Source organism: Medicago truncatula, chromosome 8 (genome assembly GCF_003473485.1).
Source record: "Medicago truncatula cultivar Jemalong A17 chromosome 8, MtrunA17r5.0-ANR, whole genome shotgun sequence".
NCBI lineage: Eukaryota > Viridiplantae > Streptophyta > Magnoliopsida > Fabales > Fabaceae > Medicago > Medicago truncatula.
The window spans coordinates 47,231,177-47,255,192 of NC_053049.1; the positions used below are offsets into that span (position 1 = coordinate 47,231,177).

At 31.9% G+C, this 24,016-nt stretch overlaps 2 protein-coding genes across 3 annotated transcripts; one reads left to right on the forward strand and one right to left on the reverse strand.

The window, feature by feature from the left end:
* Window positions 1-3,662: 3,662 nt before the first annotated feature.
* On the reverse strand, window positions 3,663-5,385 carry LOC11412194 (protein DETOXIFICATION 51). The gene has a single exon (XM_024772562.2). It carries the CDS (start codon window positions 5,187-5,189, stop codon window positions 3,792-3,794), a length of 1,398 nt encoding a protein of 465 aa, XP_024628330.2. The 5' UTR covers window positions 5,190-5,385; the 3' UTR covers window positions 3,663-3,791.
* A 12,590-nt stretch (window positions 5,386-17,975) lies between these two features.
* LOC112417197 (putative protein FAR1-RELATED SEQUENCE 10) lies at window positions 17,976-20,042 on the forward strand. Of its 2 annotated transcripts, none has more exons than XM_039828399.1 (4): window positions 17,976-18,272; window positions 18,760-18,855; window positions 18,937-19,462; window positions 19,841-20,042. In XM_039828399.1, exons 2-4 carry the CDS (start codon window positions 18,805-18,807, stop codon window positions 20,008-20,010), a joined length of 747 nt encoding a protein of 248 aa, XP_039684333.1. In that variant the 5' UTR covers window positions 17,976-18,272; window positions 18,760-18,804; the 3' UTR covers window positions 20,011-20,042. The 2 variants fall into 2 exon arrangements, with proteins under 2 accessions (XP_039684333.1, XP_039684334.1); XM_039828400.1 differs by having other exon boundaries at window positions 18,764-18,855.
* The last annotated feature ends 3,974 nt before the right edge of the window (window positions 20,043-24,016 follow it).

A 24,016-nucleotide genomic window follows, 5' to 3' on the forward strand; every position in this document is an offset into this window, starting at 1 on the left:
AGCCTAACCACTGTTATGTGATAGGACATAGCAGTAGTTTCCCTATTGGAGGGCAACCGGAAGAGGAGGGAAGAGGAGGGCGGGAAGAAGAGAACAATTCCCCTGAGGGAGGTGGGGGGTGCTCAAACTTACGCCCAAAAAGGTCAAGCTAAGAACCACACTGACCCACATGACCCTCAGATGAACCGCACTTCGTTGCAGCGCAGTTCCATCCTCATTGATCGTTCATACAAACCCTAAAAGTTTTCAACGAGACCCTTATCTATGAAAGGCAAACGATGGAAAATCATGGTTGTAGAAGGAAGAAGATGAGGAGAGGGTGGGAGAGGATGGTGTGAGAAATGGTGGGGTTTGGAAGGCTATCTATAGGGAGGGGTGGGTCAAAGACGGTTGGGAAGCCATAAATGCAGTCAAAAAATGTGGTAAAACACGTTTTTTTTACTTGACCACCGACAAAAACGTGTGGTGCAGACCACCGGCCATGACTGATGCATTCCGGAAGATAAAATCCGGAAAGCACATATGTTGTCTAGAATATATTTTCCGGATTAATGCGATAATGGTAAACGAGGGAAAAGTTGACACTTCTTGTAGGGTTAAGGACGTTTCGGGATGTAAAATACGGATAACTTGAACAGTGGATTCTTTTGAAAGAGAGCCATTAATGTGGGTTTGGACGGTTACAACCACTAACACGTTTTCATTGACTATAATAATGACCTAGGACTTGTTTTAGGCTATAAATAGGCTTCCATCTTCAACAAATACATTCATTCTTCACTTCACCTCTTTTCTTCCATTTTCTTCAAATGTTTTTAGTTTTTTAGGGGTGTCGGTGGTGTCATGGTCATTGTTTACCGTTCATATGAACCCTGCAATAGTATTGCAGCTTGTGTGGGGTTCATATAACGGTCAACAGAGACTGTTGACATCAAAGAAAGACACAAAAAAGCACATAACATCTGGTCCAGATTTAATTTTCGGAAATCACTAACAATCTGGTCTGGATTATATAATCCGAACCGGGGGTATTTTTGGAAATTTTGAAGGGTGCGCGAGAAGGCAGCAGGGTGGGAAAAGTAATAGTCTATTTCTATTTCCATAATTTAAATATGTTGGCCAAAAGGAGAGTTCGGGAGACTATACACATTAGGTCAAGAGAAACCACATAAGAGAGTTGGACAATACATCTTTGTTCAAAACTTTAAACATTAGGTTTATGAGCTCCACACTTATATGGGGCTGAACATTCACTCTTTCTTCTAATGTGAATCTCACACTCGTTACACAAAAATTTCATGCATCAAAATTCAAATGTGAGTCATTAATTCATTATGATCCTCCATGAACCGAATGCTTTTTTTTCCACATACATTTGCTTGCATTGGCGTTGACACCCACCAAATCAACGAAACATGTTATCTGACCGCCATTGTCAATAAGGCTTTCGACACAAGGATTTGATCGAACTCTTTATTGAATCATCGACTATGATACCAGTGTTGGATCAAAGTTTGGGAAATCATCCATATAGGAGCAAAAACAATTATACACAATATTTTTATTCAAAATCGTAAAGCAATAAAAAAAAAATTTTTTAGAGAGAGAATAATATGAGAGATCGTCGACTATTCACTTTTTCAAATAATATGAGACTTATACCCTATACTTGCTATCTATCATAATAGATATTTGATCTCAGTAAACAAAAATTAACAGGTATTTGATGGTGTGTAGTGAGACTGAATACGTTCATTACTCAAATACTAGATCCATGTCGTAAAAAATAAATACTATATGCATTAATAAAATTGCATCATCCACCCTACAATTAAGTAATTAAGAAATTGTTTGTCCAAGCAATAAAAAGTCAAAAAACTATAACATCGTATGCACGATATATGCTATACTTACTTGACCAAAAAAAATATGTATACTATATTTTATGATGATATGCGTACTATAAGGTAGTAGTATAGTTTTTTATTTTAAAAAACTTAGCCGACCTTTTTTTCACTAAGAACATAGATGACTTTTTTTCTTATATAGGAAAACATTTAGATGACTTTTTTTTCTTATATAGGAAAACACTTAGATGACTTTACTACAATGTCAAACACAATCCTTTTATATATAAAATCGTTTTCGAAATTGATCATGCAATTGTTTTTAATCTAAATTTGGTGGTTTACGTCTCATGAAATGCGCAAGCCAGTGCAATGCGATGCGACATTTAACAATTCACAAACTTATGTCAACTTACTATGGAATAGCACGCCTCTTTGTGATGTCTTGGTTTCATATAAATTAATGAGAAATTTTTATTAAAAAAAGAAAGAAATAATAACAATTTTACAAAATTAGCATAAACATTATGTATAAATTAGAGAATATACCCCCTCCAGAGTGAAATATTAAGTAAAAATAGAATGTAAAAAAATTGATGTATTTAGTTTAAAATTAAGAACAAATACATCATTTTTATAAATATTTTATTTGCTTATATTTCATTCTTGATGGAGTAAATGATAAAAAAAAAAAAAAAAAAAAAAAACATTTTTTTGTAAAAACTAAAAAGTAATTAAAGTTACATTAAAAACTGAAAATAACAACTACTCCTTCTTTGAAGTAATGTTTTCAAAGAATGATAAGTAGAGATGTGCTAGTTTTCTTTTATGATATGTGCGTAGTTACTCAAAAAAAGTATGAGTTAGTGTTACTGTGATAGTTTTTTTTTGAAGGAGTTACTGTGATAGTTATATGCTACACGTACTTCCCGTTAATGTGGGATGGTCATATATTATATGGGTCTAGCTAATAAATGTCATAGTTGCACTTGTTAAGCTAAAAGTGTAAATTTTAAATTGTTATAGAGTTGATTACACAACTTTCATGTATTACCTATGAACCTTTCAAAAAAATGTATTATTACCTATGAAGTTCGAATATGCAAAACATAGAGACGCACATGTATATATTGATAATACTATACGAATACTTGTGGATATGTATTCACAGAGTATCATAATTAATTATTTTAATTGAAAAAATTTATTTTGTCTGATACTTATAAGATGTTCCACATATACACACAAATATTCAAAAGATAATTCACATATCTTAGAAAAAATGAAGGGTAAAAAAGTTAGACGATGTTGTTAAAATTCAATGGAGATGCATATTATTCAACTTAAGTAGAATTGTTACTCGATTAACCATTTAAAAATTATGTTTTTTTATGGATAACAGTAAAGGTAACGAGAGATAGGAAATTCAATCAAATAACATAAAAAAAAAAAAAAAAAATTGAGTTCATTTAATGATATTTTTGTTGATACCTTAACATCCCAAAGAAAATAGAATGTGATTTATACGAAAACTTCCCATTTTTATAATTACCTAACAATGAAGAGTAATCAATTCTTTTTTTTTCTCGAGTTTTTTACATGCATATAAGTTTTATTGTAGCATTTTTATTAACATATCTTTGTCGTATTGTATACTAAATTTTAAAAAAATTATGTATCTGCCTAGCCGTATCGTATCATACTCGCATTCGTGCCACGTATCCAAGCGTTGGATTTTGAAAGTTAGGAGGTCGAAAGTGTATTTTAGCATTATTGACATTTTTTAATAATAATATTTTGAAATTTATCATTTATTAATTATTTTTTTCCTTAGGGAAATTACACCATGATCAGCAATAGTATGGGCGTTAATTTTCAGCAACCGTTTGCTCAACAACAATACGAGTCAACAACGGTTTCTGGCCGTTCATCATCCCATCATCACTACACACAAGTAAGCAAGTGGGCCCGCATAGCTTCAAAATCCCAATCAGTGATCGCAATCACATACAACATGAACCCAGCACAACAAACCTGGGCCGAGAGCAAACCCAACCAAAGCCCACGAAACCCAACGTCAAACCAAAACGCAAGCACTACCGCCATTGGCATCCCCACCATATAGAAAGCACCAAGGTTCACATTCGCCGCCACACCTGGCCTAGCTGTTCCCCTAACAACACCGCAACCCACCGTCTGAGGACAGTTACCAAGTTCACACAATCCAAGGATTGGAAGTGCCAAAGAAGTCAGCCGAAGAATATTTTCATCTGCAGTAAACATTCTGCCCCAACGAAACCTCATCCCTGTGGCAAAAACCGTGGCTGAGAAACCTATAATTACAGCAACGAAAATTGCCACCAGGGATGATAACTTAGCTTGGAAAGGACGGTTAGCACCTAGCTCGTTTCCAACACGGGTGGAAACTGCGAATCCAAGTGAAGATGGAAAGACATAAATGAATGAAGTAGTTTGAATTAGAATCCCGATAGAAGCAATGGTAACGGTGGGGTCCACAAGTAAACCACATAAAATGATCATTACTTCATACCACCACCATTCCAAACAAACGGAAACGCAGCTTGGCGTGGCAAGTCGGAGTAAAGGCTTCCAGCCGGTGAGACACTCCTGACTTGGTGCTGTCCAAGTTGTGCGGTGTAAGCCCGTTAACCAAACATAAGCGATGAGGAACAATACAATGAAGAGGTTGGAGGCTGCAGAGGCAGCTGGGACTCCGGTGAAACCGAAGTGAAAGACAAACAAGTAATTTAGAGGAAGATGGAGGAGAGTGCCAGCAAGTGAGGCTAATGTAACTGGGCGAGTGATTCCCTGTGCACGAAGGTAAATACGTATAGGGTGGATGAATGAATTTGTGATGAGATCAGGGAGAGAGAATATTAGATATGTGTGAGCCATGGCTGTGATCTTTGGGTTCTGGTGCAACCAAATGAGGATTTGTGACATGTTAAGCCACATGAAGGAAATGGGAATGGAACATAGTAATAGGAAGAGGATGCAACGTTGAAGTGTTAAGGATAGGAGTTTAGGACGGTTTGCTCCGAAGGCTTGTGAACAGAGAGGTTCCATTCCGAGAGAGAGACCGGAGAGAACTGAGTAGCCGGTGATGTTGGCGAAGGCGATGGCGAGTGAACCGGCTGCAAGTTCAAGTTCTCCTAGGTAGCCTAAAAACATCATGGACACCATGGAACGAGAATAGAAAATAAGAGCTGTTATGGCTATTGGAAAAGCAAGCATCATTAGGGATTTCATTTCTTCCATGATGGTTGAAAAGGAACATGTATTTGGTTTGGTGTAGTCACTTACCAAATGCACTTGCTCCATGATTATGTTTGTCTTGTTAGGGGAAGAAGACAAATATGATTTTAAATGGAGGTGGTGGATGGTGAATGGGTTTTTGGTTGTAGAAGGACCGTGAAACTGGCGGTACTAATTATGCGCGCAGAGATACTCTCTCTCTCTCTCTCGTAAAGTGCACTCTGAGGAGAGGAGAGGAGATAGACACACGAAACTATGTGTATGTTAGTGAGAGTGAGGAGGATTGCAGAAGGAGGTCAGTGTATAAATAGAGCAAATATTGTACCGTGGTCCAAATCTAAGAAGAAGAAAAAAGTTTTGACATGGTAAACAAGCCCTAAAGTTTTAAGGATCTGTCAATTTAATATCTCAAACTTTTTAAATAGTAAATTAATTCCTTAAATTAAAGAATATTCATAAATTTAACCCATCCATAAAACCATTTTAAATAGAGATTAGAGACTAAATTAGCCTTTAGCTGCATCAAAATAAACATAGAAATTTAAAAATTGTGGTGGAAAGTTAGCTAAATTGATTGATGTGTTCCAATTTATTGGATTGAATTGCTATTTTGTAAACATGAGGGATTAAATTAATGGACTCTTACAATTTCAATATTTAAAATGCATATTTTAAGATTTTAAAAATTGGACCACAAAGCAAATAGGTAAGACATGCATGTGGGTCATATTTAACTGATTCGGTTGAACCGGATAAAAATAAATATATTGTTTTTTAAGGGAAACAATAAATACAGCGTTAATTCCTTCAAAAATAAATCTAGGGTTAGTATTATAATTAATATGCAAGTAATAATTTACAAGCAAAAACATAAAATCCGCCATAGGATAAATAAGTTGATAAAAATATAAGAAAAAATATGCAGGAGCATGACAAAAAAATGTAATGGACTATAAGTTTTGACCACAACTTATGCCAAAGGAACAAAAAAAAGGCCAAACAAACATGCAAACAATCATTTTGGTGATTGAATAGGTGATAAGTTGTTATCACTTACCATTATCTTTGGATATGATTGCAATTTCAATACATTTAAAGATTAAAGTGACATTGTTTCACACATCCAAAACTAAAATGGATGTCTGCTTGATAAACAACCATAATCTCATCCATATTCATTTGGCATATAAGTGCTGTATATATGATGTCCAAAAAATAAAAAGTTGTATCATCTTCCCACTTGCAATGTCCACAGCTTCTTCTTACTCTTCCCACTTGCTATTCCCACGGAGCACTACCCCTTGCTGCCTTGCACATTCTCTTCTTTTTCTCACAAATCCAACATTCTTTACATCTTCCTACTTGCAATTTCCATAACATCTCCTTTTATTCATCATCTAATTCTTCTTTTCCATCTACACTGTTTTATTTAGGGGTGGCATTTTCATCTGTTAATCCACCCAACTCATCAACTTATTAATCCATTATTCAACCAACAAATAATTTATTAATTAATTGATTGATTGGATTAAATTCATCTATTTCATAACATTAATGCATTGCAATCCATCCAGTTGTTGTTTAAATTTAATGGATCACCGATAGTATAAAATCTATTGGTTTTTTTTTTTTTTTTTGAAGGAGTATAAAATCTATTGGTTAAAACATAACTAAATTATTTATAAAGTTACTTTAAATTAGTATTTTTATTATAAAATAAAAAACTGAAATTTTAGAGGTTCTTTATGACTTGCAGTTCTTGATCCCGGATCAAACTCTAATTCTTGATTCGATCAATTTAGCATAACAATCAAATTTTTAAAACATTGACCTATTTGCTCGAAAGAATATTTTTAAAACTCTTGCCTATGTTAGAGTTGATTTAATCAAAGCTTCTTCAACAAAATAAATATATTTTTATATAGTTTTTTCTTTCTCATATGGTTTTAGTACAAAGTCAATTATTGATGAATTTAACTCATTAAAATGCAATCGAGCCCAATTTTTTTTTAAAGTAAAGTTCAACTTTCTTAATATTCATCATGAATAATTAGAAGCTTGAGCCTTTCAGTGCACATAGGAGTTATATATATCATAGTTGTACCCTACAAAGATGGATGTATGTTAAGCAGGTTTATATATAATCCAATGAATAAGTATTCACGTAACGTGTTGGTTCACATGGGAGCGTGCGCAATTACCGGATGAGGTGCACTACAATCCGATCCCATTTTATGAAACAGATAGGTTGGAGGGAAATAACAATTGGATTAATTGGCCGTGTAGTTAGTGTTTTTACTAACCTTCTTTCTCTTTCTATCTGTCTTTGTCGTGTTGAGTTGTTATTACTCTTAACATGTTACTATAATTCTCCAAATTCTTCTTCAAGTGAGAGTGAGAATGAGAATGAGAGCAAAACTGGAAATACTTGAAGTGAAGAAAGAACTAATTAATTAATGTGGTAAATTGTATATTGTATGGTATTTGTACCGTGTAGGAATAGAATGTGACACACAAAAATGGTGTCCCCACTAACCCCATCTGACAACAATAACAGTCTCATATTTGGTAGGCAGTGGCACCACTTTTTCATTTTGTTTTCTGCTAATAAGGGAAGCAAACGTACGTACTCTTGTGCCACACTCTCATATTTGGTCCCAACTCTCAAATTATGCCACGTAAAATATTCAACAATTTGATTAATCATATGCAAAAATATAGCCAACTCAATTCATAGATAGTTAATTTAATTTACATTGAAAATTTTGGTTGATTAATGTAGTTGAATGAACCAAAAGTTCTGCAAGAAAATTTAATTAATCGTCTATTTAAAAAAGTAGATGTTCATGTATTTTTTTTTTTTTTAGATAGATGAAATGACAAAGTCATTATAAACTCACACACACAAATGAAAGTATTGGGGTTCGAACCCTGGTCATAACATCGGCCTAACAATTTCGGCATTTTGCCGGTGAATCCTATAAAAAATAAATATTATTAGTGAATATTTTTTTTTTTCGACAATTATTAGTGAATATTTTTAACCACTTATTTTTCCAAATTCGAACATTTTTTTTTGTCGGGCTTTCTTATTAAAGCCCATTTTTTCTCAATTGTTGTTGTTGCATGATATCTAGCTGGCTAGTTTTAGTTAGACATTTACACGTACCACCGGCTGAAGTTGCCTATATTGTCAATCTGTGGAGTCGCAACAAAATTATCCAACTGAAACATGGGTTCTTAACTTCTTATTCATAGTAAAATCTAAAATAGTCTTAGGCTACCTACTTGATTAAGTTGTAAGAAAGGTGCAAAATTATGGTCATACTAGTAATTAAGAGTTTTAAGAGTTTCAAATTGTGTTATGCAGTCAGAATTGTATGCAACATACAAAAGAGAATTGTGTTATAAAACTAGTTTATGTTCCCCTCAAAAAACAAAAACAAAAAACTAGTTTATGTAGAGGAAATTAAGAAATGTTAATACTATGTGATGTGATATTAGAAACCACTAGGGGCAGAGAAAAAGGAAATTCAGAGAGAGAAGGGTTAGAGTATCATTGTAATTCTTCACCTCTTTCCTTATCGATCATTGCTCTCTTTTATAAAAGGTCAAGAGAATATTTTATGCTAGCTCTTCTTATTTACTCTTCCTCATCTCCTGTATTTGTAAATCACACATGTCATATGGTGTCCCTTAAATTCCAATGTGTTTGAAATTGTGGCCACATCAAGTGCATTTATATGCAATTTTTGACAATATCTGATATTGCACTTGCACACGTAATTTTTTTTTTCTTTCTATCTTCCGATTAGACTAACACTTATATTGAATGTATTTTTGTACAATACATTTCTACGAAGTTGGTTTTATGATATGATATCAGAATATAAGTGCTACTTTTGCCTTCTAGGCACTAGGCAGTCATACTCTGTCTCTCTCTCATAGAAAAACAATCAGAAGCAAATAAATTTGGATTCCATGTCATAACGATGTGTTGCCATTTGTGGTGACTTTTTCCTATAGGGAATTTTGGAGCTTATAAATTTCACTGTCCTCCGGTCCTGCCTATCTACGAGGAGTAAATAGGCAAATATCTCTGAAATTGTAAAATTTTGTAAATACTCTTTTAAAATTCGGAAAGAAAAAAAAAACAAACTTTAGAAATGTTTTATGGTTATAAATAGTCTTGCATCCTTCAACATTTTTATTCATTCTTCACTTCTTTCATTCTAAAATTTTCATTTATTTTTAGTTATAAGTGGTTCATTATATCATGATCATTGTTGACCATTCATATGATCTTTGAAATTGTTTTGCCGTTATCGATCGGATGGTGGTCAACAAAGACCTATGATATCAATTACAACACCATTTTTAAGTTTCAATGTGTTTCGGATTGTATAATCCGAAAAATCTCCATAAAAAGGTTTAGATTATATAATCCGAAGAAAATGTATTTTAGAATAACAAAATAAGGCGCATGAGAGATGTATATGATGGAAAAAATAATAGATAAATTTTAATATTCTTGGGCACTATTTTTTGGGTCGATACCCAACCCTTTTTTTTTGTTTAAGATATATTTTTGAAATTTGCTCTTTAGACCCCATGTTGCTCATAGCCCCCCAAAAACAGAAAATACTCCTATCAACGCCTACCAGTGTCATTACCTCTCGGAAGCTATTTTCCACTTGCAAGCTATTGGGATGATAGAATACGGTAGCCGGTAGGTACCTATATTATATACATTAGAAATTAGTTTCTGTCATACTTCTTTTTCTTCAACACTCAACCTCCAAAACCATTCAAAGTTTATTTATTTTATTTTTTTCTTCACAAAATTTGTGTCTCATTACATAATCCTTCCATTCTTATACGCTACATACACTATTTTGGTCTCAAAGAAAAGGTAAAGTATCTCTTCAACCATCTATATTTTATGATTATTAGATTAATGCTACATTGCTATGTATCACGATAGTTTTTTTTCCAAGCGTTTCACGAGCTAACATATACTCAATATTTTACCTAAATTATGATCCACCACCTCCCTTGAATTGCGGCTAGGAAGAATTTTGATTGGACAAATGATGTTTGTTAGCTATTCGGGACAAAATGGATATGGAGAAATAGCATTGCTGTTATTATTATTACTTATTTTTATTAAAATATTAACTTGTGTTCTTGGGACATAAGTTAAGAAATCAAATGTTGAAATTTTTTGTAAAACTTATGCATTCTATGTCTTAAAAGTTGCAAAAGTTAACCTTTTAATATGAAAATTATTTTTAATTTTTATTTTAAACTCCTTAACTTATGTTATGGACACACGATGGCATGACCTTATTTTTAAGTTGTACTACAACGTACCGAAGTTATCTTTCGGTTAGTCTCGTTATGTAACACATTCCGAATCTAGCTTCAACCATGCATTGTCTTTTTGGTGGTAAGTGGTAACCCTGCATTGTCTTGAAAATTGTCTTGAAAATAGATACTATTCAAACCCGATTTCTGATAGGCTTAAAAATCGCAAAATCAATTAACGGAGGATATATTATGGTAGTCAATTGATAGTAAAAAAATGGGTTATGTTAACTTGTGTCTTAAGGGTACAAGTTAATGATAAAATAAATAATTAAAATATAAATTTTGTATTGAAAAATAAGTTTTTAAACTTTCAAGATATTAAATGCACAATTTTCAAAATTAAGTTTTTATATTCGGCTTCTAAACTTGTATCTTAAGGGGCAGTATGACATTTCCCTAAAAAAAATACTACATTTTCTGAGTGATTCATATTACACCGAAAATTTTTGTGGTTAATTTTTCACCGACCCTTATATACATATATGTATTTGTTTCAGATCCACAAAACACAGTCTTTAATTTTTACAAGTTCTCCCAACTCATTTCAATCATAAATACACTTCAAACCCTTGTTCTATATGAGCACGATCTAGTGAAAATACATATAAGTTCCAAATTGACAAGATCATATTAAGCAAAGGAAGAAAACATATAGAAAACGCACAGAGAATGAGCTTTGTTAATTTGGGATTCAAAGAAAAGATAAGTAAATTTTGACATATACTTAATTTTTGGATCAAACAAAAGACAAGTAAACAAATTTAAGGACAATTCTCACTTCATACTTTTATTATATTTTACCCTTGCTCTATTGTTTTGGTTTTTGTGTCGATGCATACATTATCTTATACATATTTTTAGATGTTTAATTTAATAAATTGTTCTAACATAGTTGTTCAAATGACATACCTAATTATTACACCTAAACATCAAAATCTTATAATTTTTTTGGTGGAAATACATGTTTTGTTATATCGTGAAAAATATTAATTGTATATGCTTGTTTAGTATTTTCCTTTAGATCTTAAAATAATGGGAGGGGAACCTTAATATCACAAGACAATTGAAGCAATGCACGAATTTCAGGTGTGCCCCCGAATCAGAATTATTTGTCCATTACAATCAAAACCTGGCTGAACTGAACCTAACAAGGTAGTGGAGAATAGGGCCTAATCAATCCTCTCAAAATAAAAAACTAAGCCTAATCAACCATAACCTATAACCTGACAATAGAATATTTACCTTTTCTATTGTTACGAGTATATTATATTTTAAATATATTTGTCTTTTACTTGTTATTTATTTACTTATTTCGTTTTTGGGCTATGTAGCACTTCCTGTGCTATAGTCTTTGATTATTTTTTTTTAAAGGAAAAATGCAATCTTCTTTTAATTTTATTAATTAATAATCGATTAATCCAGAACATACATATGGACAAATGAAGAGGATGGCAAACATGCGCTCTTGCCTGCTTCTCATTATATGGATAATAATAAGGGTTATAAGTAAATGACTAAATGGTCCTATAAATATATCAATTTGATTTTAGCCCTTTTAAAATATTTCTTAGGTTTTTAGTTTCTCTAAATTTTTCTATCTATGAAATTAGTTTATACTTTTTAGTCAACTCAAGAAAAATACTTCTCATTTTATTGAGTAACCATTTTGCATTTTAATTATCTTCAGTTTTTTATTTTGCAATAATTTGTTGAGTTTTCATTAATTTTGGTGTTAACCTTCCGATTTTTAAGAAAATAGGTTTTTAATAATTCAGAGTTTTTTGCTTATAAAAAAATAAAAATTCAGAGTTTTACCAAAAAGTAATTAAATTTTGATGAAAAGTTATTTCATTCATGAATTAAACCTAGGTTCTCTTAAATAAATTATTCTTTGGTGGAGTTCATTAACTACTTAAACTCAATCACTTAATTAATTTATCATACTTTGCAACCTTATTATTTAAAATATAGATTTTAAATAAAAATATAAATTTTATCCCAAAAAATAAAAATATAATGACGAATAGGCGTAGATTGATAAATTGTGAAATTGGTGGTATTTTCATGATTATTCTAATCATATGGTAAAGACAAAAAGAATGTTTAAATTCCAATAGAAGAGTGCATGTGCGCTAGGCAAAAGTTTCCAAAGAGATTTTTGACCCTCAGGGTAAGGATGACAACAAGAACAACCATGTCCAAAGAAAATTTAACATCTTTATATCTACTCCATGGATAAGTATATTCTTAGACACCAAATCACCGAAAATATTTTAGTTTAATAAAAAATATTCTTCACTGTATTAATAAAATAAAAATTGACAAAATTTATTCTTTTTTCACTTTTTTTTTTGGTCAATTTTTTCACAAAATTTATTCTTTATTAACTTTTTTTACATAATTCACAAAAAAAAAAATTGAATTTATTACTAAAAGTTCAGTCTTAATAATTTCAACAAAAGTTTAATAAATAAATATAGGTTTAAATAGACTTTTGGTCCTACCAATTTTTTTTTAAAATGAAAGTTTGCTCTCCCTATTTTAAAAATCGGTTTTTTGTCCGTATTAACTTTTTCCTAGATTTTGGTCCTCCGTCCTCTTTTTGGGTCATTTTTTATGATATGACATATTCATTTATAATATGACAGCACATATTAGGTCACACCAAATATCCAGATCATAAAAAATACACCTTTTTTTTTATCAAGCAAAGAAAGCAATAAAACTCAGGAGAGATCTGAACCAAATACAAAAAGTCATGTTACAAAGCAAAACTCGTGTAAGGTATAACACCCCGTTTTCCTAACATAAAAATTTTATTTAAATTATCATAGTATTCATCACAAACGGAATGTCACACTTTATTTCTTAAAACATAAATGGAATAATTAACTAATTTTCCTTCAAAGTTCAATAACATAATTATTTATACTTCGCAGCGGAATTTATTTCAACATCTAAAATAGTCTTGGCACGAAGGCCTCATCAAAACATCTCATAAAAATCCAATTAACAACTTAATCATGTAAATTCATAAGCAATACGTAAGGAATAGAAAAGCATGCAATAAAGTTCTCATCCCGTTACGTATCATAGCACGTAAAGACACACGTGAGAGATAGTTCACTCACGACAGCAATCTAACAGCAGCTTAAACTCGACCACCTGCAAGTTACTCATACGAAGAGCAACATTTCCAAGCAGAAGGGGTGAGATTCACAAACAATAATAATAGATATATAAATCATCAACTGTATTTAACAACTTAATTAAAATAACATAATTAGCAACATATATTCAACAATAATGTTCATACTTCTTCAACTTAAATAACACTTACTAATTCAACCAACAACGACGACAACAACAAGATTCAACAACAACGACAACAACTTTTCAACAATAACGACAACAGCTCAATCGACAACAACGACACCGACGACTCAACTAACAATGATGACAACGACGATGCAACCAACAACATCGACAACTACAATATGCATGTGGTACCATTTTCAACGTGTTGAATGACTAAGCATTCCGGGGGATAAGCCCCCAACAATTTGAATGATAAACATTCCAGGGCATGAGCCCTCAACAGTTTGAATGACAAGGCATTCCAGGGCATAAGCCCTCAACAGTTGAATGATTAATATTCCAAGGCATGAGCCCTCAACAGTTGAATGATTAACATTCCAGGACATGAGTCCTCAACTCAACAGTTTATAAGTATACAATGGACTCGACTTTGTGTATATCAACATACAACTCAACTACAACAACAACAGCATGGACAACGACAACTACTATTCAACAGTGCATATTTAAATATGTCTTACACCTCAACATGGTTAACTCGTGACACAACAACTTTTGACAATGGAATCCAACAACTTGTATATTCTATTTAAATGAAATTATGCATAAATCAGCATTCAACAATCAATCATATTCAAATCAACAGCTCTAGTAAAATAACATAATTTATCATAATTATTTGTTCTATCCAAAGAATCCAACCCAACAGTACGTAAAACACAAATACGGCTTCAGCCACTGTGCAACTCGCCAGGTGAGTGCACTGCTCGCTATGGCAAGCTCATGGAAATGGGCTACTCGCTATGGCGAGTAAGTCGTTCACCGTGGCGAGCAGAAAATTGCTGCTCTCGAAAGTTTTGACATTTTTCTTACTAAATCCTCATTTCTAAGCTCCCTAATCCTCTTTTTGATCTAAAAACTTGACCAGTCCTCTCCATAAACATCTAGGCACTCAAAACCATCCAACATACGACCTAAAACAACATTTTAAAAATCAAGGTTTCTCTCTCTAGTACTCGCTATGGCGAGCGATCTTGCTCGCAAGGCGAGCGATGAACATGGCTCACTCGCGAGGCGAGACAAGCTGCTCGCTGAGGCGAGCAATGAATATCAGTACGGGCAGATTGCAGTTTTTCTCAAAAATTCACCCAATCTCATGGTTCTAACCTTAAAACTGATTCTAAACATCAACCTATGAATCTTTCAAGGTCTGTACACAGTTTTTGCACCAATTTAATATGTTTCCATTATCTAATCATCAATTTACAACTTTTAACCCTAATTCCAAATTCTAAAATTAACCATAACCTTTGCTAAAACATAATCAGAATTATAAAACTATAATCATTGAGAGTTAGCCTCACCCTTACCTTAACAAAACGATCGCAACTTCTCTCTTGGTTCTCTTCTCCTCTTGTTCTCCATTTTCTCCAAAACTGGTTGTAAGTAAAAACAATTATAACCTATTTTCTCCTATTTATATTTTCCCATCTATTTTATCTTATTTCCACTTAATCTACTAAATTTTCTAAATTCTCAAAACAGCCCCACAACTTAATCTCATTTCTATTTTCAAGACTTATTCTATTAAATAATAAAGTAGCCATTTAATAAAATACACCACACCATAAAAATCAACATAAATCATTTAAAATCATATAAAAGACTTTAAATCAACTAAAAATAATTAAATAACAACTAAGGCGTTACATAAGGTAAGCCTAAAGAGGACCAAGATTTCAATGAGAAAGATCACAGCAAATCCTCAATGAATTAAACTAACAAAACTATTGCTAAAAGAACAACATCAAAGAAATTCCATAAGCTACAAATAGGCATGGCAATAAAACTCATACCCGTGGTTACCCACCCGAACCAAACCCAATTTAACGGGTTTTCCCTGCTTTGACTGGGTTTGCGTATGAGATTGGGTTTTTCCCGATTTCAAAACACGGGCATGGGACGGGTAACAGGTATATAGGTACCCACCCCGAACTCATACCCAAATCCGTCTCGAATGCAGAAAACTACTTCATGTTGATATGTTATGTTATTTTGTTAGATAATTGTCGTGTTATAAAAACTATCATTGATATTTGAAGGAGCAACTAAATCAATCGGTATAACAAATGTTAAAGTGAATATAGTGTTGGATATTGCATTACAATATTTTTCGAGGGGTTGCAAAAAAACTTCTATTTTTATTAAAAAAAATTATTCAATGTGGGGATGGGGTTCAATTTCTCATCCCCACTTGGGAGGGTAACGGGTAAGTATATGAGAACAGGGTATAGGAAATGTAAAACATGTCCCCAACCCGCCCCATTGCCATGCCTAGCTACAAACCAAACACCCAGAGTGACAGAATCTGCAGTAGTACATAACAGATGCTTGTTTTGACATCTTTTGGATCCTGTTTGGATGCTTCCAATATTGTCTATTTTTTGTTGATTCAACTTGTGATCATAAAAAATACACCTGATAAGCATTAATATATCATAAATGAAAAAACCACATCATAAAAAATGGTAAAAAAAATGACACTGCCTCCTTCCCCAAAAAATTATAATCAAATACGATAAGTAAACATAAAGTTAAGCGTAATAAAAAATTAAAACATGCTTGTACTTACCATCTTTGAGCAAGTTGATATGAAAGAAGATCATTATTCTATTATAATCATAGAAGTTAACTATTTATGAAGAAAAAAAAATTGGGTCAGTTTGATGGTGTTGGCTTGATTGTGCTCGAACGTGAGTTTTATTGAAACATCATATATGTGTTCCAAAAGCTCTAATCTTCAATCATTTTCCACTAAAGCGTTATGATTCTCCATAAAGGTCTAATGATGATAGAGTTTTGTGTTTTTTTAGGATTCAGTCAGTTGGAAAGATCATCATTGTTTGACAATGATTGATAATTTTTCTTTGATCTCCAGTGTTAAATACGATGATTTGAGCTTCCAAACTTTCTTCTTCCACCTCTATTTAAAAGTAACTTCCAACTTATCTTTACTTTTACCACTTCAATCTTCCAACGCTCTATTTAAAAGGAGACAAAAATTTTGGGTTTGATCCCTCTTGAAGTGTGAGCGTACCTGAACCGTGTCATGAGTTAGCGTTTATCGAAAAAGTTTGGGGTTTTGGTCCTAGAAATGTTACATGAATATGTGTCATGTGTCATGAGGGGACATCTGTGAGTAGATTGCCATTAATCATCATTGAATCCAAATTGAATGGTCGGCAGGGGCGTAGCCCTTCATATGGGAGGGGTAGCCTTGGCTACCCAAAAAAAAAATAAAAAAATCTTAAAGTGGTCGGTATGTATTTTTATCCGGATACTCCAAATAATAAATATTGAGCTACCTCAAACAAATTCCGTTGTAAAAATTAGCATAAATAATAAAGTAAAAAAATTACTACAAGATTGATAGATTTATTTGTATTTGTTTGATACTCCCGATCTCAATAACAACAATAGAGAAACTTTTTTCAACAATAAAAATTATCAAGACAATAGTCATTGAAAAACTAAATGGACAGTGAGTTTCTTGCAAATAACATATTTATTTACATTTGAAAAAACATTATTAATCTATTATTAAACAGTCAATTATTGATGAAATTGGGTTCTTGAAACGCATTTCGCCCGACGTTTCTAAATAGCGATTTTTATGTTAAGTTTCTAAGATTTGTTAATTTTAGTCCTTCATTTTTTTGTTAGAGATTAAATTCAAGATTAAAAATACTTTGTTTTTGTAAAATTTTAAAAAACTGAAATAAAAATTGAATAATTTTTATTAAGGACTAAACCTAAAAAATTATAATTTATGTGACTAAAAATATATTTTATCCTTAAAAATATATGTTCGTTTTAAATAAAAAATCTTCTTTATAGTTTGTCCCTGCATAAATTTTTTGCGAGCTTCGCCGCTGATGGTCGGTATTCCTCCAGCGGCCTGATCCAAACATTTAGGCTGGACCTGTTATTGTTTTGGTTCATATTGGACCCATTGATAATACAGGCTACTGCAGGTTGTTCCTGTAACATGTTATTTATATTTTCACCCCATATATATGATAAATCATAACAGGTTCCACATTAGTTAATAAATTTACAAATTATATACATGTAGATAAAATACCTTTCTTACCCTTTCTATGAAAATCTCAACCAAAACACAAAAACCTTTTTACGATGCTGAACTTTCTTATTTCTTAGCAGTTGTCTTTTGAATAAGCCTTGGTGAAAATCTCAACAAAAATTCTCTTTTCGATTTATGTCAGTTATCTTCTCCAATTCCCTTTCTACTTAAGCGAATCACCATTGTTGTTCTTTGATCATATCCAAATAACACAAAAGCCTATTCATTCTCAAACGATGCAGATGCAGATCTGGAATTTGGGTTAAAAACTTAATTTCAGTTTTTCATGAGTGTTTGATCTATCTCCAGCAACAAAGGTTAGTCCTTATTTGGGAATTTGTTGTCCTAAATTGTTGGTAAAAAACACTTTAATTTTATAATTTTTTTTTTTTTGTGTTGTTATGTGTGGTTTGCGTGCTTAGCCCGGTATTTCCGCAAGAATCAGACTGATGTCGTCAACCATGCAACATAACACTAAAACTTTGATCATGATGTAAATTTTATGATTACAATAGCTCAAATTTGCCAAAAGAACTAGTACCGTTTTGACTTTCATTTCTGATTTGTTGTTTATGTTAAGGCACACTAAAATTCTTTTTATATAAAACAGATTTTGATTATTATTTAAACTATTAATTACGCTTATTGATCGGTAGACTAAGAAATAGTTTATATTAGGTTGTAATTTTGACTTGTAAAAAAAATTGTAATTTTTTAGAGTTGTTCAAAGCTTAATTTCTTCAAATTTGGATTGTTGTCATAGATTATTGTTTGGAAATTATTAATAGAGTAAATCCTGCCCATGTAGCACCGATTATTATTAAAAGTTGTTCCCCGTGTATTGGAAAAATGGTGGATTTTCAATCTGATTCGACTTTTGATGAGGAGGATTTGACACAGGTGTGCATTTTTTTGTGTGTTTAAGATCTTACAATTGATTGAAAAAGAAAAAATAATAACTGATTATTGGTTATTATGCAGGGATTGGATAGTTTGTCATTGTTTAAGGATGATTCTGATCGTGAAGATGTTATTAACGAGAATGAATCTGAAATACCAAAGGAAACCATTGAAGGCAGTAGAAATGATGGTGACAACAGATGTAGGTTCGACGAGTCTTATGTTGTGAATTGTTTGGAAGACATTTCAAGTATTAACTTCAAAGAATTAAGTTCAGAAGATGTCAGGAGATACCATTTTGTAGATGTTGCTGTAGCATTTACTTTTTATAATTGGTATGCTAGCTGTCATGGTTTTGCTGCAAGAAAAAGCAAGGTAATGAGAAGCAAAAGTGGTGAACTAACTCAACAGACACTTGTTTGTTATCGACAAGGGTTTACAGAGAAAAAAAGTTGCAGCTCATCAACTAGAAAGCGAGTACCGAAAGCTCGTGTGAGATGTGGTTGTGAAGCAAAATGTCGTGTTCACATTGATTCAAAAAGTGGAAGGTGGTACATGAAATTTATGAACGATGTTCATAATCACGCTTTGTTGGATGACCAATTCACCAGTATGCAGTGGCGGAGCCCTTCATGGTGGCCCACCCGGAAAAATTAAAAAATCAACAATTATAGGTCTATTTTGCGAGATTTTATACAATTTTGTGTCGGTTTTATGTTTTGGTTGATCCAAATTCCTGCAAAGTGGTGTAATGGCCCATCCGAAAAATTTAAATAATTCAATTATAGGTCTATTTTGCGAGATTTTATACAATTTTATGTCGGTTTTAGGTTTCGGTTGATCCAAATTCCTGCAAATTGGTTTAGTGGCCCACCCGAAAAATTTAAATAATTCAATTATAGGTCTAATTTGCGAGACTTTAAACAACTTTTCAATAGTTAATTTTAGTGGTCCACCCTGACATTTTTTTCTGGCTCCGCCACTGCCAGTATGCTCCCGGCGCATAGAAAGATGGCAGAATTTGACATTTGGCGAATGAGGAACATGAGACAAGTTGGGATTAAGACCTCCCATATTTTTGGTTTGTTTGCTAGTGAAGCTGGTGGTTATGGAAGAGTTGGATTTCGTAGGCATGATATGTACAACGAACAATAAAGGATGCGACTAACTTCGTCACTTGATGCAAAATCCGCATGTGAGTTCCTTGAAAGCATGCGTGCAAATGATGAAACGATGTTTTGGAAACATATAGTTGACAATAAAGGAAGGCTTTCACATTTGTTTTGGTGTGACGGTGTAGCTCAGCGAGATTATCTGATATTCGGCGATGTTGTGGCATTTGATGCTACATACAAGAGGAACAAGTATATGTGCCCACTTGTTGTGTTCTCTGGGGTAAACCACCACAACCAGAGTATTGTATTTTGTGCGGCAATTGTGTGCAACGAAACAGAAGAAACATATGTGTGGTTGCTCGAACAATTTTTTGCAGCAATGAGTGGGAAAAGTCCAATATCTGTTATAACTTATGGGGATTTGTCAATGAAGAATGCGATTGGAAAGGTTTTCCCAAAAGCTCATCACAGATTATGTGTGTGGCACTTGATTCGGAATGCTGGCGCTAATGTTGGAAACAACCAAAATTTTACAGGGACCTATCCAATCAGAATCTCCAACTACTATGTAGAAGATCACACGATTCAAACACTAACCCTAAGTAAACTACTTTGGACCTATCCAGTCATAGTCTAAAACTAATTCACATGATTCAAACCTTAACCCTATGTAAACTACTTTGGACCTATCCAATCAGAATCTCTAACTAATTTCCACAAATAAAACCCTAACCCTAGCTAAACTACTTTGACTTATCTAGAGAAATCTAAATCTAATTCACATAATTCAATCACTAACCCTAAGTAAACTACTTTGGACCTATCCAGTCGTAATCTAAAACTAATTCACATGATTCAAACATTAAACCTATCTAAAAACTAATTCACATGATTCAAACCTTAACCCTATGTAAACTACTTTGGACCTATCCAATCAGAATCTCTAACTAATTCCCACAAATAAAACCCTAACCCTAGCTCAACTACTACAACGTATCCAGAGAAATCTAAATCTAATCCACATAATTCAATCACTAACCCTAAGTAAACTACTTTGGACCTATCCAGTCGTAGTCAAAAACTAATTCACATGATTCAAACCTTAACCCTATGTAAACTACTTTGGACCTATCCAATCAGAATCTTTAACTAATTCCCACAAATAAAACCCTAACCCTAACCCTAGCTCAACTACTACAACGTATCCAGAGAGATCTAAATCTAATTCACATAATTCAAAGAGAAATCTAAACTACTTTGAAGTTTCATATTAGATATAATTAAATTAAGGAATTTAATTATTAACCAAACACACGAAAATAAATCTAAAAATTTATTGGACATATTTTAAATTAGGGAAATGCTAACCGGTGCCCTCGGGGCACTGATTAAAGATATGAAAAAGAAAATTATATAGTAGTTAATGCATTGAAATTGTATAATTAATTTATAATAAAGTCAAAAACAGTTTTCTTTTATGGTGATAATTCTCTTTTATGGTATGCTTAACCAATGGCCCGGGGCACCGGTTAGCAGGACCCAATTAATTAACGTGTTTCATTGGTTGAATTAATTATTATAAATAATTGATTAAGAATTACATTAAAAAATTAAAAAAATTATGTACGTTTTTTTTGCCCATGATGGAATAAAATGTAAACTAGAGGTATAATTAAATTCAGCACGTTTTGGTATTTAATATAATTAAATTCAAGAACTTAATTGTTTTGAATTCATAATCATTTTATATCTCATGCTATTTAACGTTGTCAGGTCCAATATTTAGGCAATGGAATATTTTTTTTTTAAGATTGGCCCAATAACATTTAAAACAAAAACCAAATAGTATAAACTATATTGGTATTTCTGCAAATACCACAAATTTGTACCATCCACCCGAAGAGAAGGTTGCCAAGTATCTAATCTGTCAATACAAATTATAAAATTATATATCCATGGCTCATATCAAATTGGTCCAACATGAAACCATATTTTCATGGGTCCAAATTAAACGCAACCTAATGTGAGCCTAAGCTATGATCCATCCTTAGCGTAAGCTGTCAATAAAACTTGGATCCATACCAAGAGAGGGCCTTGACCTAGTCTAAAACAAATTTTATACCTGCATTTATAATGTAGACATATAGAAAGAAAAAAAATTAAGTAAAACCCATAAAGTGAGCACTTTTTTTTTTTTTGACAAATAAAGTAATCACTTATTAGCATATAATTTAGAATTATTTAAAAAAACTTCTATTTATCGTTTTTTAAACCTACGTTACCAAATAAAGTTGGGTTTTCTTTTTTGACAAAAGAATTTTTAAAAATAAATAAATAATGTAGGATAATTAAAAAAGTAACTTTGTACACTTCTTTTTCTTACACATGCTCGTTTTGACGTTGTCGTATCCTATTTTAACAAACAAACAAATAGGAGTACCCAAGATGTGTAAAAAGTAAAAACAGAAAATTGAAATGGAGCACCGTTTACGTACGAACACAGTCATATAAAATTACCTTCTTCAAATAAATTGTCTTTGCACAAAATTAAATGGGTTTTGTTAACGAACGTCCTAAGATACTTTTTAAGGATTCCTAATTAAGAAAATGATTATTGAAAAAATAAATTAGTTCAATTTTCAATGCATTAAATTCATCAACTTCTATAAAAACTTACTATTTAAAGTTGTTAAAAAGTGTCATTAGGAAATTCGTTAACATTTCCCAAATTAAATTATCTTTTTAAATTCAATGAATTAATATAGGCCAAATACCATTCGCGGTTAGTTAAATTGGTTTGTTCAAATTTATTGTTCTCAAAACTAGAGCTTATATGTGTGTTATTCAGTCTTTATTCAAAATAAAATTGATCGATTACTTGATTTATAATATTGTTGATTAAATATTTATATGTAAAATTAGGTTTGAAATTCAAAAACAAGAAGAAGAAAATGTGTATAAGTAATCATGTTTGATATCATAAGCACTTTTGGACCTACCATCTTAATGTTAAATTATCTATAGCCACTTCTTAACGAAGTTGCTTGAAAAGATGGATGAGAGTGTAAACATTCTATGGCTTACATAACCAATGTGTAACAAAAAATAATTTAAAGGAGGACCAATCAATAACAAAAAAAACTTGAAGGACTAATCTCTTATAAACATATAACTTAAATGATCGTGAGAGGTATTTGACCATTAATATATTGTTTTTAGGGTTAATAGGCATTTACCCCCTTTAATATATGTCATTTTTGGTTTTTCTCTCTGTAAAAATTTTATTTTGATTCACCCCTGTAAAATATTTTTGTTTTGATTTACTCCCCTAATAGGCCAAACAAAAATCAATTTTATTTTTTTCAAGAATTTTTCGTTTTTGTTTGGCCTATTAGTGGGGTAAATCAAAACAATTTTTTTTTTACAGGGGTGAATCAAAATAAAATATTTTACGGGAGGAAAACCAAAAATAATCTATATTACAGAGGGATAAAGACCTATTAACCCTTAATAAATAATTATCCATATAATTTTCTTTGCTCTAAACTACCCTCAAGATAGGCTCTAACATGTCTTTCTTTTTGCTTTTATTGATAAGAAACTATAAAATAATATATAATAAAAAATAATGAAGTAAAGTGTAAAATTAGAAGGAAAAAAATGTTACATTCAAATACGGAGGGTTAGCAACACTCTTTCTAATATTCATTTTTTTATTGGTTTAAATCAATATGGATCTACACATTAAAAATAAAAAAATGAGTGTTAGAGAGAGTGTTCAAAAGTGAGTATTGCTAGTATTTCTCAAATTTATTTTCACAGGGTTCAATGTTATTTCTATTGTAGTAGTTGGTTATTCTTCTTATTGTTGTGGATTGTTTATAATTTAATGAGATTTACTTAATTTTTTTAACTAATTATTTAATTAAAAATGATAAAATATTTTAAATAAAGAGGTAAAATTGAAAAGAAAAAATCTAGCCAAAAAATTGGCTCTTTATATATTGGTATAGAAATCATTAATTTACTAATATTTTTTATGGACG

What these genes read in the sequence shown, in the direction of transcription:
- LOC112417197 (XM_039828399.1), top strand. Translation starts at nt 18,805, where the DNA reads ATGGTGGATTTTCAATCTGATTCGACTTTTGATGAGGAGGATTTGACA. An exon ending in ATGAGGAGGATTTGACACAG is followed by an intron (nt 18,856 to 18,936) that starts GTGTGCATTTTT and finishes GTTATTATGCAG; the next exon opens with GGATTGGATAGTTTGTCATT. An exon ending in TTTGTTGGATGACCAATTCA is followed by an intron (nt 19,463 to 19,840) that starts CCAGTATGCAGT and finishes GCTCCGCCACTG; the next exon opens with CCAGTATGCTCCCGGCGCAT.
- LOC11412194 (XM_024772562.2), bottom strand. Translation starts at nt 5,189, where the DNA reads ATGGAGCAAGTGCATTTGGTAAGTGACTACACCAAACCAAATACATGT.